Raw genomic sequence first — 16902 nt, 5'->3', positions numbered from 1 at the left:
ATTATCAAATCACTGGTTCTATTCAAAGTAAAATTGAACTAAGCTATGTTTAGTATGTATAATAAAAAGGATGCAGAATTTAGGGAAGAGCCAGACAGAATTAATCTTCTACCAGGGATTCCCTTTGTCAGAACAAAAATAAACCATATGAATTGTACACCATGTCAAAAAGTATGGCATTTTCTAAGGTTTATGGTTCAAAGTCTAAAACTATGAATATTTCTACTCTAAGTTTTTAAGAATCTAAGCTATCGTATGTTAAAAAGAATTTAAAAAATCATTTCAAAAATACTATGTATAAAACTGAATCTCAGGATGTATTTTCTCATAGAAGCAAAAGTAAAAACCACATTTTACAAAAAACATCTCTGGAATAAAACCAACTTTCAAAGGATAATTTTAAAAAACTTAAAAACATAATTCTTCTAAAAGCATAGTGAATACTTGCCAAAGATTTACATAAGTCATTAATGAGGGATCAGAAGCTTGACAAGACAGGTTTAAAGGAGATGCAAGAAACCGATGTACAGATAGTGGAAAAAAGAATGCTGGAATAAGACTGCAAAATTGGATACAAACCTGGTTAATGTCCTACAGGACAGTAATACCATAACTTTGGGGATTATCTTTTATCCTAGCAAAAATAATTGCAATGTTTCAATCTTCTACAAGTTAATATCTAACTTTTAGGATCTAAATATTAATTAATAGTAAATGGTAAGTCAAACAACATAACCCTCCCCTGCTATGTCAGATAACCCTTAGACAGGCTTGTTAAGACAATGGTCTAATATGACTCTGAAATGGCCTACATTTATCTTTTATTTATTTCTAAGTTTTGGATAATTTTTCTTATCACAACAAATTTCTGATTTTTATTTTTTCTGGAAAAATGAAGTGGATTCAGTACTCACAAATAAGAAATCCTTAAGAAATAAAATATCTAAACCAATTTAAACTCATCTTAACACTATTTCCACAATGTTGATGTACTCTTGGTATTTTTTAATGGCACAGTATTGGGTCTTACAATGCAGCACAAGCTTCAGACTACGTAATGATAGGATATTTTACTATTAGTAATCATGATGTGACTATCTGGCTAGATTACGGCTGCCACCTCTGAGACAAATGAAATCTGTTAAATTGATGCCACCAGCCCTGGGGCTACCACACCAATCAAATAATCATTGTGAACTTGCAATTAACTGGGAACATTGAGAATCAGAGGCAGTAAAATAGGCATTTTCTCTGTATTCATTATATGTACAACAGTAGGTATTACCTTTACCAATTGTGTTTCTTCTGCCTGAAGGTGAAGATCTTCATCTGGCTGGGTAACTTCAGGGCTCTGATGGGATACAGGATAAGATCATTCAGTGATAGGCTGCCTATGACTTACAGCAGAGCCTCAACAAGCACCACCAATCCACTGTGGATGTAGTGTATATGGGATGACCTCACCTACTGTTTTACTTAGGGCTGAAATCAAAGTCCCATTGTAACATGCAATCATAATCTTTCACTTTGTTTGGTACAATGACAAACACACGTAAGATTGAAAAAGATATAACTGCTTTTAAAAAAGAACCTATCAAAACAAAAATAAACTTATAATAAAGTGCCTTCAGACACTACATAATTCTACTTTTTCATATTGGGATGAAATCTATTTCTCAGAAAGTATCTATCTTGCTCAAGAATAACATTCAAAACCTACTAACATTATCTGTTTTCTACAATTGAAAAATCATTACAGTGTTTGGTGGGGGGATGTGGCTCAACAGTCACTCAGGAAATATTTCAGCAACCTCTCATAACATTGTTTTCTTCCAAAACTTAGAAACTGTATCTCCATGAGGGCCTTATTTATTTATTTATTTATTTTTATTTTTTATTTTTTTTGAGACAGAGTCTTACTCTGTGGCTGCCCAGGCTGGAGTGCAGGGGGGCGATCTTGGCTCACTGCAACCTCTGCCTCCCAGGTTCAAGTGATTCTCCTGTCTCAGCCTCCTGAGTAGCTGGGACTATAGGCACACACCACCATGTCCGGCTAATTTTTTGTACTCTTTTTTTTTTGTGGAGACAGAGTTTCACCATGTTGCCCAGGCTGGTCTTGAACTCCTGGGCTCAGATAATCTGCCCACCTCAGCCTCCCAAAGTGCTAGGATTGCAGGCATGAGCCACTGCGCCCAGCCCATGAGGGCCTGATTTTATGAATGCAATGAAATTTTACTTTACCTTCTAGTTGTAGTTATCCACTTCAGATGTTGTGCCATTAAAAAAAATTATGGATAATAAAACTACATACTTAAAGATCATTATGAAAAAATGTTATGCTAACTCTCCCTCAACATCTTGTCTAAAAATGCACAAATATTCAGATTCCAGAAAATTAATGATGATGTGAATCTTCAATCTCTGATAGAGATGGGTTGATCCCGTGATACACGATTAGACAAATATGGTTATACCTGGTGATCAAGGGCAACATTTTGGTTTTATTTATCTTTTCAAGGGTATTTTTAAGGACTATTTACATGTTACATATTCTGGCTACAAAGAATAAAAGACCACAATCACGGATTATTACAGATCATTACTATAACAAATTATATTTGTTGGTATTCTCTTTCTTCTGAATCTATTTTAAAGTCACTGCTAAAACACAGCTTTTATCACATTAATACTAATCCCAAGGACACTCAAACACACACACACACACACATTTAAATGTCTTCAGGGAAACATTAAAAGATTCATCTTAAATATCTAATTTCCAGCCCTATCTGTCACAACTTTCCAACTTGAATCACAAGCTCACTCACTGTTCTCTGCCTCTGAAGCCTTGCCCTTAAACCCCTTTCTCACCTGAACTATCTTCATAAATACTTTATGACAATTAAAATCTCACTTGTAATTCAGTACCAGCTTAAATCTAACTATCCTTACGAACTTTCTATGACCAGTTTAGCCCACACTATCATCCCATTTCTTTCTTTACATAGCACTCATCTTTATCATACCGATAAGCAACTACTATTCACCTAAATAATGTAATTATTACTTTTGTACATTTTACCTCAATGAAACTGTAAATTCCCTACAGCCAAGCACTGTCTTAAACATATTCTCTCAATGTAATCTATTAAATCTGATCACTTCTTAATGAGTAGAAAAGAGATCACTGAGAGTGGCACAAGGGGAATGGTTCCTGTGAATCAGGGCTGGGGTATGTGTTTGTGTACATATATTTTCCCCATAATTTCCTAAATAAAATTTTCCAATTGAAAAATATTCCATTCTGCTGTCCCATAAATAACTGAAATTTCCTGGGAACAATACAAATTTAATATCAAAATTAAAGATGCCTGTCATAACTAACGACAGCTCAGATATTTTTTGAAAGATCATGTGTCCTGATATTTGGTTAAGTAAGTATAGTGAATCGTCCCATAGTTTACTACCCTTACTGTGAACCCAATTTTCATGGGTCTATTTAGTTGAGTTCCCAGAAGGGGTGTCGGGGGAAGTAGAGAAGTCGCAAGCCTTCAGGAAAAGTAAACGTGCTCTCAAACCAAGATAGTAGGTCAAAAACAGGGAATCCCAACTTACCAGGCGTCCAACTGAGAAAAACACAGCAGCCATAATCTCTCCCTCTGGTTTCCCCTCTCTGGAAAGAGTGGAGTCTTGCAAAGACATACCTAAGGAAGAGAAATAAGTCATGGAAAGCAATCCTGCCTGGGGAATTTCAGACTCACCAAGTTGGAATCCTGACATACAAGTGAGCATGACCTCCCTAAGGAAGCACAAGAGTAACCCTTAAGATCAGTGAGGGACAAAGACCCTTGCTCCGGCAGAGCTCAAGATTTTAGCACTGTTAACTATAGTCACAACTAACAGGCTAGCCATTGTACAAGGAGGTTTTAAAATACTTTCTCATTTTATTTTCACATCAACCTAGTAGGAATAATATTCCCATTCCATAGATGAGGAAACTGAACCTAAAAAAATTAAAGTACCCAAGGCCATGCAGATACATGACCCCAAATCAATCTAATTCCAAAGCCCATACCTTTTCCACTGAATCAACATGCTGTGTGAAGTATGAGAAAAAATACTTCAGTCTTTCTTTGCCAAAATCACTTACTCATCTAACAATTAAATATTCCAAGAATCTCCTTTTCTTGCCTTTCCCACGAAGTCTATTTCCTAACATTTTCAGAGATCTGTTTCATGTAAAGAGAACACTACGACTTCAAAATTTAAATGATATTGGAAATCTTGATTTACCCCTCCCAATCTGATATTCAAATAGATCTTTATCCTTTCTATATCAGGCAAACTTAAACAAAAAAGAAGCAGGTATAATAATAATAATAATAATAATAATAATAATAATAGAAGAGACATGAAATTCAGTGCACAAAGCATTAAGCTATAGTCTTTTTATATTGAAAAAAAGTATATACCTAATAAAAGTTTTATCCTATGGAGGAACAGGGTGGCAGAGATCTTTTCCAGGGATGCTTGGGCCCTGCTTTTCTACCTTTGGCTAATGATATGTATGGCCTTGCTGAGGCTGAGTTTGGTTCAAGAACCAGGAGTGCCTGATGTAGGATATCAAACTGTACAGATTGTTAATATAAATTCTTCTAGGATGGTAATACTAGCCTCATGAATCTTTATTCATGAGGGCAGTGACATAATAAGTATTAAGTTTTTGCACAAAAAGTGTTATAAGCAATTATATGGTCCTGCAAGTAGGGCCTTTGTTATGCTTAAACATGTGGAATCTGCTCCTTCCCTGAATGTGCACCTTGCTTCTCATAACGTTCAGTAGCTTTGCTCAATAAACATAGCAGAACTTAATCTAACCTTACAGTGTCTAACAATCAGAAGCTCATCTGAAAAGATACTTGAAGTACTTAACCATTATTCTCTGAAAAACAAGAATATATAAAGCAAGGTTATCAAGAATGCAAAGAATATTAGAGATATAAAAATTAACTAGATATGGGTATACTGAAACATATACTGTCAGATTAATGTATTAACTCAAGGAGGAGACCAGGGTTAGTTAAATCAAGAAAATATGTAAATATCTTGGCTGGGCATGGTGGCTCATACCTGTAATCCCAGCACTTTGGGAGGCTGAGGCGGGCGGAGCACCTGAGGTCAGGAGTTCGAGACCAGCCTGGCTGACACGGTGAAACCCTGACTCTACTAAAAAATACAAAATGATCAGCTAGGTGTGGTGGTGCACGCCTGTAGTCCCAGCTACTCGGGAAGCTGAGGCACTAGAATTGCTTGAACTTGGGAGGTGGAGGTTGCAGTGAGCAGAGATTGTGTCACTGCACTCCTGCCTGGGCGACACAGCGAGACTCCATCTCAAAAAAAAAAAAAAAAGTGAGTATCTTAAAAATGTAGAGTGATCTGTTTCATGACACTGGGGCTTTCCTAGGCACAATGAAAAGGTTTTGGTGGAAGAGAAACAATGAGAAGTTGAGGGAGGAAAGCGGTACAGTGTGGAGATAAAAGAGGTAAAGAAAGAATAGTCTGAGGGGATTCCTGTATTGAAGCCTCAAGGTAACCAGTAAGTGGTTTTGCCTTATGCCAGTGTTTCTCTAGATTTTTCTGTCATAGAGCCTTTTGCAAATCTAATGAAAATTATGACTCCTCTCCTGTTTTCTAATGAAAACGCCACATGTATAATTAGAAGGGTCTCAAATCTGAGAATGCAAAAAACTCACTGGATATGCTTATTAAAAAGGAAATTATTTGGCCCCATCCAAGATCAAAATCAGGATCTCTAGATGTGAGGCATAGAAATATACAGCTTGAACAAGTACACCTTAAGAAATATTTAGTTTAATATAATGTTAACATGTTAATTATATAATGTTAAATTATATCATGTTTTTAGTGTAATATTTTAAGAAATATTGCCTGTTACACAATAGGGATTCTGAAGGGTGAAGGAGTGGGGGGGGTGGAGAATAAGGAATTACTTAATGGGTATAATGTACGTTATTCTAGGGACAGATACCCTGAAAGCCCTGATCTCACCACTACACAATCTATGCATACCAGTAAATCTTAACTTTTTGGGGGGTACGGACCCATCTGAGAATCTGACCTTGTCCACAAAATAATGCACATGCATATATGATGTTGCATATTACTTCAGAGAGCTTGAAAACTGACTCTCCCTCCCAAGCCCATACACTGACCCCCAAGTTTTACAAGGTTGCAAAGAAAAAAAATGAGCCAAGAATATTGCCCCCCCCCCGCAACCCCCGAACACTAAAGCAGACCTACAAAGAGCAACATAAGGCATTTTCAATTCCGAAGGTCTAGAGTAATGGTTTTCTGCATCTTTAACATTTATCAAGAGTAAGCTGAGTCATCATTTTTAAAATTTTGTAAATATTAATAAACTCTTTGGCAATACTTTATGTAGATTATGTAGATTATGCTCGTAACATATGTTTAACAACCAAACTACAATAAATATCTTGTTTTATTTTATAATTAGAATAAACAATATTTAACATTTAATATATTCAGCTTGATCTCAATTGTGCAAATATAATGCATAGAAGAAAAGACTGAGTAACCCAAAACTCTACTGAGACCTCTGAGACCTGGGGCTGTGATGTTTACCCTTCTTTCTGCTTTTCTGTACTCTCCAAGCAGACAAGAAGTAGTATCTACATATACATAGGAGTCTGGAATAGGAATAAAATCCCAGAGTGGCTGGCCACATCCCCAGGTTCTAACCCTGGTTTGGCAACCGTAAAACTGTGACCACAGGCAAGTCACTTGAGCACAACGAATCAGCTATTAGTACATGACAGTAGCCACCTTATATGTTTCTACTGTCCCCTTTGTCATTATGCAGAAGATATCTAGGCCACTATTCCCCAGTTATAATTTCCCTATTTACAAGCTCTGTCTTTCCAACTATTGCAAACGTATCCAGAGACTTAAGGAGAAACTTTACTTGTTTTGCTTCCTTGGCCAGTGCAGTTATTTAGAAATAATGAAGGGTCCATGTTTTTGCTGAGAATCTCAGCGCCATGTACCAGTCCAGCATTTCCCAACCAATGCAATAATACCATTGTCATGTCAGGGAGTGACAAGTGATTAAAAGGTGATTACAGTATTTGAAATGTTACATTTCAGGAAAAGCTGCCTCGGTTACTGAGTAGCGCAGGTCCCCCGATGTGGAACCTAGTTCCATCCCTGCCAGTTCAGAAGCCAGAGCGGACATGTTCCTGCCAACCTCGCCTTCTTTCCCTAACTGCTCTCCTCTACCCACTTCGGGTATGCCCTCCTCAGGGCCTGCAAGGCGCGGGGCTGGGAAGACCGGGAAAGTCGGGTCAGGGGCCCGCCCGCCCTACTCGACTCCCAGCTCACGCCCTGCGCCTGGCTCTTTTTAACCCCAGCGCCGCCAGACCCGCAGGGAGGGGGTTCCCGGGTTTGGACCCGGGCTAGGAGGCCGCAGAGGGCACGCGGCCCGACCTGTGAGGGAGGCCAGCTGGAGACCGAACCCACACTCGGGAAGGAGGCCCAGCCCCAATCGCCTCTGAGGGGTGGGCGGGTCCGCTCAGGGACAGGGGCTCTAGAGCGAACGGCCACGCCCCGGACGCCGCCGGGAGCCAAGCGCCAAGGGAGGGGCGGCGGGCAACCGAGGCCAGGCGCCCGGGACAACGAGTACCTGGCGACCGAACTGAGGACAACTGAGGGAACTCGCAGAGCAGGGCGGGAACGCTTCCAGCAATGGCGGCGGCTCGGCGGTGCCGGCCTCCAGGCAGGGCATTGCGCCTGCGCAGCCGGAGCGTCGGAACTACAGTGCCCAGAATCCTCAGCGCCTGAGCCCCCCGCCCCTTTTGTCTGCGTTAGTGAAGGAATTGGCTCTTCGAGGGTGAGAAAAAATTCCAATTGGATACACTTCTGTTGAGAAGCCTTGACTATGTGTCAAAAGCAATAGCACTAGAGATACAAATAATGACACAACCCTTGTCTTGGAACATTTAGGTGCGACTAAAGAAAGCCGTCGAGAGAACAGATAGATGTAATCCAGACAAATATGTGAACAAGTGCTTGGAAACACATATTTCTGAACAATTCCCTTTATGACAATTCCCTCAGAGTTGGAAGAGACAACAATTGATGACTATAATGCCAATTAAGTAGAATGGGTATGAATGTCTGAAAATAAGCTGGAAATTTTAAGGCCAAAATTCTTCGAAATACAAAGAAAAAACCTTTCTGAAGACAAATAGCTGTAGAAGTTCTCCTCAATGCATACAAATGATAATTCTTAAAACACAATGACTGAAAGTATTTATTTGCAACAAATTTATTTGACCACTTATTCAAGGGCTGCTCGTCCAAGAGCTATATTAAGGTCTATTTACTTTATCCCTACCAAAGGTGGTATTTTTTGAGGATAGAAACTACATCTCATGGAGTTTATCACTCAGAGTGCCTACTTAGGAGACTGCTTGCATACTGAATGAAACGAAGGAAGAATGAATGAATAATTTGGGACCCCACCTCCCAACACACTTCCACATATCGAAATGCACACGGAATGAGGTACATCTTCTAAGGAGAGTGGCATTGAAGAGTAATCAAAACAACAGGATATTCACAGGAGGACTGGAATAAAACGAAATTTCCAGTGAAAAAGATTACTCAAAATATTTATTCAATACACTCTGAAATTAGAAACTGAGCAAATGTCTTTTGGAGATCCCAGTTCCCTCACATTCCCCACAGATGAAGATGAGCCAAACAGAAGTCCAAAACTTAAACATTACAAAACAAATAATAAAATAAGACACTGTGAATGAAAATCAGCACAAACAATAAACGGCAGAAATATATCCCCCAAAACTTCAGAGGCAGAGCTCATTTGATTAAAAATTTAAAATTATTACATTTAAAATGTTTAAGGACATGATAGATGGAATTAAAAACATTATCAACAAACAACAGAATGTAAAATAAGCCACCAGGAAAGTTTAGAGAAACATACACATTTCGTTAAACTATAAAAAAAAAATGTTTAACACAATATTTAGGGTAGATTATTACTTCTACAGGGATAAGTCCAGGAAAGACAGACACACAGGTGACTTCAAAGGTATTGGTAATGTTTTATTTCTTAATTTTGGTAGGAGTACACTGTTCAATTTGTAGTGATATTTGTTATAGGCAATTTTGTGTGCATTTTATATTTAGTAATTTTTAAACTCTTAAAGAACTCTTCTATGAAGGAAGAAACTAATGCTTTTTGGCTTCAAATAATAAACCAATGGTTAAAAGTTACTTGAAGATAGATTTTGATTCAGATTGTAAAACTTTATGCTAACAACGAACAGCTTTAGAAAATAGAGTAGGCTACCTTGTGCAATAATGAATTTGAATTCTTTGGAGAAGTTCAGGCAGAGATTAGATGAATCCTTGCTTAGAATTTTTAAATGTCCTCTTGGGAATTTGGTTGCGTGACCTGCAAGCTCTCTTCCACATAAGCATTTTGTGTTTACATGAATATTCCTTTCATTACATTTATTTTTCCTCCCATTGGGCCAGGTAATGAATAGATTTGTATCATCATAATGTGTTATGGAATACTTAGGAATCAGTGACATTAAGGGATGACTTCGTCTGGGAAGAGTGGAACTTAATGGATTCCTCAAAAGGACTCTGCACAAGGGTGTGATATTGGGAAACTACAGGAACCTGGTCTCTCTGGGTAAGTAGATTTTTGTTGTGACTCGCTATTTTTCTGTTGGACCAAATGGACCTTAGGATTCAGGGATTTATGATATCTTATGAACCCTTATGGAGTAGTTCTATCTCCATTTCCAAGTAAAAACTCTACTCTTTGTAAAGGGAAAAATTTATATTTTCATCGGCCTATCTTGAAAACTCCACCTGAGGACAATCCCCCAGACCTAGGACTGTCTCTCTTAAAAAGTCTCTTTTCAGGTACTTCAATTCTGCCTTTTTAAAAAAATTAGAAAAATATATATTTTTGGCTAACTTATATTGGTTCTGTGATGCAGCATATTTTACCATTCTTGGGAGCACATATTTGACCCCTCCCAACTACTTTTGTAATCATATGGAACTCCCTATATTGATCATGCCTTCCAAAAGATTATGTCCACATAGAACTCTGGAGTGGCTTTTTGTCACCAACATAGTGAAGTTCTATTTCCCTTTTCCCGAACAGGGCTTGCAGTTCCCAAACCAGACACAATCTCCCACTTAGAGAACGAAAAAGGATCCTAGATGATAGTGAGACAAATTGCAGGAAACTCCGTCCAAATAAGTAAATGAGAATGAGGATAAGATTCATTGTAAGTAACATCCTCAGTTGGTGTTCAAAAGTTATCTTTTGCCTGGGTACAGTGGCTCACACCTGTAATCCGAGTGCTTTGGGAGCCCAAGGTGGGAGGATTGCTAGAAACCAACAGTTTGAGACCAGCTTGAGCAATATAGTGAGACCCCATCTCTTAAAAAAAATAAAAAAATTTACCAGGCATGGTGACATTTGCCTGTAGTCCCAGCTACTCAGAGGCTGAGGTGGGAGGATCGCTTGAACCCAGGAGTTCAAGGCTGCAGTGGGTGAGGATTGCAACACTGAATTCCAGCCTAGGTAACAGAATGAGACCCTGTCTCTCTAAAAAACAAGCAAGCAAACAAACCAAAAACCACAAACAAACCAAACCCCTTTTAGCAAAATACCTGCATGAGGTAATAAAACTTATGTATCAAATGCCTACAACAAACATATGTCATGATGAAATGTTAAATGTTAAATGCTTCCCATGGAATTAGGTTCAAGATGAGTTTCCATCCACCATCACATTTCATTTCCACATTGCAGAATGTAAAGGGGCCTGCCCAAGATCATAACATTGCTCACTGGGTAAGTCAAGAGAACCCAGTACAGCACTTTAGATCCTTCATTTTAGTTTTGTTCTAAAACTGCTCCTGTTACCCTTTGGACATGAGTCTCTTAAGTATTATCATTTGAATTCATGTATATTAGTTCATTTTCGCACTGCTCTAAAGAATGCCTGAGACTGGGTGATTTATAAACAAAAGAGGTTTAATTGGCTCACAGTTTTGCTTGGCTGGGAAGGCCTCAGGAAACTTACAATCATGATGGAAGGCAAAGGGGAAGCAGGTAATTTATTCACAAGGCAGCCGGAGAAAGGGGAGAGCAGGGGAAACTGCCACTTATAAAATCATCAGACCTCATGAAAACTCACTGTCATGAGAACAGCATGGGGCAAACCAACCCCATGATCCAATCACCTCCCACCAGGTCCCTCCCTCGACACATGGGGATTAAAATTCAAGATGAGATTTGGGTGGGGACACAGAGCCAAACCATATCATTCTGCTGCTGGGCCCTCCTAAATCTCAAGCCCTTTCACATTTCAAAACCAATTATGCCTTCCCAACAGTCCCCCAAAGTCTTAACTCATTCCAGCATTAACCCAAAATCCAAGTTCAAAGTCTCATTTGACACAAGGCAAGTCCCTTCCATCTGTGAGCCTGTAAAATCAAAAGCAAGTTAGTGACTTCCAAGATACAATGCGGGTACAGGCATTGGGTAAATGTTCCCATTCCAAACAGGAAAAATTGGCCAAAACAAAGGGACCAACCGGCCTCATGCAAGTCCAGAATCTGGTAGGGGAGTCATTAAATCTTAAAGCTCCAACGTGATCTTCTTTGACTCCATATCTCACATCCAGGGCATTCTGATGTGGGCTCCCAAGGCCTTGGGCAGCTCCGCCCCTGTGGCACCACTGGGTATAGCCCCTTTGGCTGTTTTTACGGGCTGGCACTGAGTGCCTGCAGCTTTTCCAGGCACATGGTACAGCTGTTGATGGATCTACCATTCGGGAGTCTGGAGGATGGTGGCCCTCTTCTCACAGCTCCACTAGGCCATCCCCCAGCAGGGACCCTGTATGGCGGCTCCAACCCCACATTTCACTTCAGTGCTGCCCTAGCAGAGTTTCTCCATGAGGACTCTGCCCCTGCAGCAGACTTCTGCCTGGACATCTAGGTGCTTCCATACATCCTCTGAAATCTAGGCAGAGGCTCCCAAAGCTCAGCTATTCTGTGCACCTGCAGGCCCAACACCACATGGAATCTGCCAAGGCTTGGGGCTTGCACCCTCTGAAGCAACAGCCCAAGTTGTCCTTGGCCTCTTTAACCACGACTGGAGCTGCAGCAGCTGGGATGCAGGGTACCATGTCCCAAGGCTGCACAGAGGAGCAGCCCTGGGCCTGGCCCACAAAACCATGTTTCCCCGCTAAGCCTCTGGGTGATGGGAGGCGTTGCTGTGAAGATCTCTGACATGCCCTGGAGACATTTCCCCATTGTCTTGGCAATTAACATTTGACTCCTTGTTACTTATGCAAGTTTCTGCAGCCGGCTTGAATTTCTTTCCAGAAAAGGGTTTTCCTTTTCTACCACATAGTCAGGCTGCAAATTTTCCAAACTTTCATGCTGTCACTTCTTGAACACTTTACTGCTTAGAAATTTATTCTGCCGGATACCCCAAATCATCTCTGTCAAGTTCACCCAGATCTCTAGGTCAGGAGCAAAATGCCACTAGTCTCTTTGCTAAAGCATAGCAAGAGTGATCTTTGCTCTAGTTCCCAATAAGTTCCTCATCTCCATCTGAGACCACCTAAGCCTGGACTTCACTGTCCACATCACTACCAGCATTTTGGTCAAAACCATTCAACAAGTCTCTAGCAAGCTCCAGATGTTCCCACATCTTCCTGTCTTTTTCTGAGCCCTCCAAACTGTTCCAACCTCTGCCCATTACCCAGTTCCAAAGTTGCTTCCACATTTTCAAGTATCTTTATAGCAGTGCCCCAAACTCTTGGTACCAATTTCCTGTATCAGTACATTTTCACACTGCTATAAAGAATACCTGAGACTGAGTAATTTATGAACAAAAGAGGCTTAATCAACTTACAATGCTGCATGGCTGGGGAGGCCTCAGGAAACTTACAATCATGGTGGAAGGCAAACGGGAAGCAGCAACTTCTTCATAAGGCATGAGGAGAGGGGAGAGCAGGGGAAACTGCCACTTATAAAACCAACAGATATTGTGAGAACTTGCTCACTATCACAAGAACAGCATAGGCGAAACTGCCCCCATGATGCAGTCACCTCCCACCAGGTTCCTCCTTTGACACATGGGGATTACAATTTGAGATGAGATTTGGGTGGAAACACAGTCAAACCATATCATCATGGTTGCTGGTGGATTAGTTGATATTCTGAGGTAGAGATACAATAAGCTATCAGTTTGATTAGGTCTGGGTTTTGCTTTTTCTATGGTAATGTAAAAGGGCAGGAAGATTAGTATGTTACAAGTTCACTGCAATTACAAATCAGTCTCTGTACATATAAGAAAGCACAAAATCACAGACCTAGGGTCTTGACAGATATGAAAGCAAACCTATGTGATATCATGTCCACATCTTTACCTCAAACTCTCACCTAAAATTACTAGTGAGGACTTTTTTGTCCTGCTGTTAGTATTTGATAATTCTAGGTAGCATGCAATAAGATATGGAATATATGTATAACTTGATTTTATAATATTAATAACAGCCTAATTTTAAATATATATGTTGTGCCTTGTACTCTGCAGAAAATGCACACTTTCCTTTTTTCTCTAAATTAGGTTTAATTTATTTCAGAAGTTTCTAGATTTTATTGTCTCTATTTAGCCAAAGCTACAAGAAAGGTCAAATTAATATCTTTAAATGCTTTCATTATCAATCAAGAAAGTGAAATGAACAAAGAATTTTACTCAAGAAACTAGTGAGAAATCAAAGAAATGTCCAAAAAGTAGAATACAAGAATTAATAAAAACAGATTAGCAGTGGAATAAATAAATGAATCCAACTGGTTCTTTGTAATGGAATGTGGAAAGACATACTCTATTCTTCTGGATAGGAAGATGAAATATCATAATCATATCAATGCAAGTTTTATGCATGCTCAAACATGTATAAACTAAGAAAAAGTCTGAAAGGACATACAGCAAAATGTTTGCAGTTTTTTTCCTTTAAGTGGTGAGATTAAAGGTAATACTTTTCTTTTTTATACTTTTCTGTATTTTCTAAATCTTCTGTAAAGAACATATAATTTTATGATCAGAAAAAATAAGACATTTAAAAAATACCAAATTACTTCTCATTAATACGTATAATGCAAATGCCAATCAAAATACCAGAGAGACAAATGAGGGACTGGGGAAGAACTTCACAAAGGGCCACATGGGAGATTAAACGTTATGCAAAAGAGTAATGAGGAATCTTAAGGCAAAAAAAGGGAAAGTAATCTTATTCTACAAGATATTAAAACCTAATGCAAAGCTTGGCTAGTGACTTCTAATAAAATTGCTTCCATACTTTAAATAAAATACCTGCAAATTTAGAACACAGACAAAGATAGAAACTCCTCACATGACCCACCACGAAGCCCATCAGATGGCAGAATGCAGAATCAGGTTGCAATGGACTGATCTTAAAACACATGAAGCAGTAGAAAAAAATCTTCCTGGAGCTGATGGTATAATTTGCTTCTTGAAACAATGACAGTCCATGAAATAAGGTGGGAAGATGTTTTGAACCTCTCTCAGCAGCAGATCCCTAAATCACAGACCCAGAACTTGGAGGAAACAGGAAACAGGAGGCCATCTCTGCACCTCTCCAGCACTGCTCTGGTTGGTGGGCAGAATATCATACAATCATCACGATTCTTATATCAAAAACCAAAATTCTAGACTGATTAGATAATTATTTTTTTAAATGAGAAAAGTTATTGTTTATTGAATCTTGGGCTAGGGAAGATATTTCCAAGCAAAAAGGGTAAAAAGAAAGAAAAAGAAATGATTAACAGATTGAAATGCAATAACAATGTAATATCAAGTGCTGGCAAGAGCTCAGGGAAGTGTGTGTTCTCATGACTGCTGGAACAAATTGGTATAATATTTCTGAAGGGCAATCTGGCTGGATATGTTAGAAGTCTTTAAAATGTTTATGCTCTGACTTAGTAATTCAATATCTAGGAATTTTTCCTAAATCAGTAATAAGAGAGAGATGAAAAAAAGTATTTACAATATTGAAAGACTGGAAAGAACATAAATGTTCAATAATACATATATGTTCAACAACAGGGGACTAGTAAATATGAATTATTTATATGATAAAATACTATCTAACCTTAAAATAATGTTTTAAATAATATTTAATGATGAGAATATGCTGAGAAAAGTTTAATCATTTTAAAAAAGTTAAATGCAAAATGAAAGTTAATAACATGTACAAGATTATTCTAAATTTTTTTGTTGTTGTTTGAGATGGAGTCTCGCTATTGTTGCCTGGGCTGGAGTGCAATGGAGTGATCCGGGCTTACTGCAACCTCCACCTCCCAGGTTCCAGCAATTCTCCTGCCTCAGCCTCCCAAGTACCTGAGATTACAGGCACCCACCACCACGCCTGGCTAATTTTTGCATTTTTAGTAGACACAGGGTTTCACTATGTTGGTCAGGCTGGTCTCGAACTCCTGACCTCAGGTGATCCAACCTCCATGGCCTCCCAAATTGCTGGGATTACAGGCATGAGCCACTGCACCCGGTCTATTCTAAAACTTTTTAAACTTATGAGATACACATACACACACATATATCTGGAAGAAAACTCCAAAATAGTGGCAATGTTTTGGAGGGAAAATTGGGAGTGATTTTAATTGTCTGTTACTAGCAGCTAAAAGCATGCCAATAGACCTGGCAAACTCCCACTCAATCTTCAGAATTCAGCTCAGTTGTCACTTCTTCCAGGAAGTCCTCCTGTACTACTCACTACCATATTACACTAGGTGTTCTGCTTTGCACTAGACTAGAGTCTGGGCATAACTCTATGATATTCTTTCCTTCTTTCTTTCCTTCCTTCCTTCCTTCTTTCCCTCCTTCCTTCCTTCTCTCTGTCTTTTCTTTTTCTTTCCTTCCTTCCTTCCTTCTTTCTTTCTCTCTCTCTCTCTCTCTTTCTTGATGGAGTCTCATTGTGTCACCCAGGCTGAATTGCAGTGGCATGATCTTCTCAGCTCACTGCAACCTCTGCCTCCCAGGTTCAACCAATTCTCCTGCCTCAGCCTCCCAAGTAGCTGGGATTACAGGCCCCCGCCACCACTCCCAGATAATTTTTGTATTTTTAGTAGAGATGGGGTTTTGCCATGTTGGCCAGGCTGGTCTCGAACTCCTGACCTCAGGTGATCTGCCTACCTCGGACTCCCAAAGTCCTGGGATTACAGGTGTGAGCCACTGTGCCTGGCTGATATTCTTTATCACTGCATTGTACTCTCTGCTTTGATTCTCTACATCTCAACTACACTTTGAACTGTCTACCACCAGAAATTTGGGTGTTTCCTTTTTGTATCCCCGTGCCAATCTGTCTGCAATCTAACAGGCCTTCAAGCTGGAATGCTGGCTTCATGAGTGAAATAGATGAGCAAATGCTTCTCTGTGCTCTGTGAATTTAGTGGTTAAGGGTAGAAATGTGAACAAGGACGGGCAAATACCAGTAAAAAGCTGTCTCTCCTCACCTTGGCCAGCAGGCTGGAAAGATGTTTAATTTCACCAATTGCCTTTAGTAATTCTTGTCTGAACTCATTGCGAGACTGTTCCAGTAGATCCAGAATACCATGCTGCTTACTAATGCATGAGACACATGAGTTTCCTGTGGATCTGTGACAAATGACCAAAAACTTGGTGGCTTAAAACAATAGAAATTAATTTTCTCACAGTTCTAGAGGTGAGAAATCTGCAATCAAGATGTTGGC

General features: G+C 39.4%; 1 protein-coding gene across 1 annotated transcript in view; it reads right to left on the bottom strand.

Moving 5' to 3' along the window:
• Positions 1–7845, bottom strand: part of ZNF624 (zinc finger protein 624) — a 33164-nt gene extending 25319 nt beyond the window's left edge. Inside the window, exons 1-3 of the mRNA XM_034943280.3 lie at positions 7724–7845; positions 3616–3704; positions 1286–1351 (exon numbers count right to left, since the gene is read on the bottom strand). Of these exons, the coding sequence (XP_034799171.1) occupies positions 1286–1351; positions 3616–3702 (153 nt within the window). The 5' untranslated portion in view covers positions 3703–3704; positions 7724–7845. The remainder of the gene's footprint in view (positions 1–1285; positions 1352–3615; positions 3705–7723) is intronic.
• Between the last annotated feature and the right edge of the window lie 9057 nt (positions 7846–16902).

The sequence above is a fragment of the Pan paniscus genome, chromosome 19 (genome assembly GCF_029289425.2).
Source record: "Pan paniscus chromosome 19, NHGRI_mPanPan1-v2.0_pri, whole genome shotgun sequence".
Lineage (NCBI taxonomy): Eukaryota > Metazoa > Chordata > Mammalia > Primates > Hominidae > Pan > Pan paniscus.
This window is presented reverse-complemented; position numbering and strand designations above follow the sequence as displayed.